A 1,253-nucleotide genomic window follows, 5' to 3' on the forward strand; every position below is an offset into this window, starting at 1 on the left:
ATCCGCTCTCTGTCGTTGGAGTCCACAACAAAGATGATGCCGTTTGTATTTTGGTAGTAGTGGCGCCACAGCGGGCGCAGGACATCCTGGCCGCCGACATCCCACATGGTGAACTTAAGGTTCTTGTACTCCACCGTCTCCACGTTAAACCCAATCGTGGGGATCGTGGTGACGATCTCGCCGAGCTTGAGCTTGTATAGAATTGTCGTCTTACCAGCAGCATCAAGACCCACCATCAAGATGCGCACCTCCTGCTTCCCCAGGAGCGACTTGAATGCGGACGCTAGCCACTGACCCATTGTTTCTCCTTCTCAGCCTTGTATTTCTACGGTTGCTACCCAAGGAGTCCTCAAACACAGCAAAGTAGATGAGGGAGCAAGGCAAAGAAAGGGGACGCCGCTGCAGGGCTGTCCCCTGCGGCTCTCTCAGTAACAACATGAGTAACTACAATAACAGAGCAGCAAACGCAAACAAACAGCAAAGTATATTGAAACACAAACACCCAAACAGGAAGCTATTGTGTTGTTTTTTTAATATTTGCGGCAAGCCAGTCCAAGCCCTCGTACAAGCCCTGAGCCGAAGTGGCGCAACATCCTTGAATATACCAGTTGCGCTGACGCACCGACTGCAGTCCAAGCTTTTCCGTTACCTCTGTCGTACTCATTGCATTGGGCAGGTCCTGCTTGTTGGCAAATACAAGGAGAATAGAATTGCGAAGCTCGTCCTCTGTAAGCATCTTCTCCAGCTCCTGTCGCGCCTTGCCAATCCGCTCTCTGTCGTTGGAGTCCACAACAAAGATGATGCCGTTTGTATTTTGGTAGTAGTGGCGCCACAGCGGGCGCAGGACATCCTGGCCGCCGACATCCCACATGGTGAACTTAAGGTTCTTGTACTCCACCGTCTCCACGTTAAACCCAATCGTGGGGATCGTGGTGACGATCTCGCCGAGCTTGAGCTTGTATAGAATTGTCGTCTTACCAGCAGCATCAAGACCCACCATCAAGATGCGCACCTCCTGCTTCCCCAGGAGCGACTTGAATGCGGACGCTAGCCACTGACCCATTGTTTCTCCTTCTCAGCCTTGTATTTCTACGGTTGCTACCCAAGGAGTCCTCAAACACAGCAAAGTAGATGAGGGAGCAAGGCAAAGAAAGGGGACGCCGCTGCAGGGCTGTCCCCTGCGGCTCTCTCAGTAACAACATGAGTAACTACAATAACAGAGCAGCAAACGCAAACAAACAGCAAAGTATATT

The 1,253-nt window shown here is 51.5% G+C and overlaps 2 protein-coding genes across 2 annotated transcripts; both read right to left on the reverse strand.

The window, feature by feature from the left end:
• Positions 1-299, reverse strand: TraAM80_08998 (ADP-ribosylation factor 1; the record flags this gene model as incomplete). The annotated part of the gene is made up of 1 exon (XM_029385707.1): positions 1-299. A coding segment is annotated over one exon (299 nt), but the record flags the coding sequence as incomplete, so codon positions are not given.
• Positions 300-514: 215 nt separating this feature from the next.
• TraAM80_08999 (ADP-ribosylation factor 1) lies at positions 515-1,063 on the reverse strand (the record flags this gene model as incomplete). The annotated part of the gene is made up of 1 exon (XM_029385708.1): positions 515-1,063. One exon carries the CDS (start codon positions 1,061-1,063, stop codon positions 515-517), a length of 549 nt encoding a protein of 182 aa, XP_029234524.1.
• Between the last annotated feature and the right edge of the window lie 190 nt (positions 1,064-1,253).

This window comes from Trypanosoma rangeli, assembly GCF_003719475.1.
Source record: "Trypanosoma rangeli strain AM80 chromosome Unknown Tra_15.4_contig_00496, whole genome shotgun sequence".
Classification (NCBI taxonomy): domain Eukaryota; phylum Euglenozoa; class Kinetoplastea; order Trypanosomatida; family Trypanosomatidae; genus Trypanosoma; species Trypanosoma rangeli.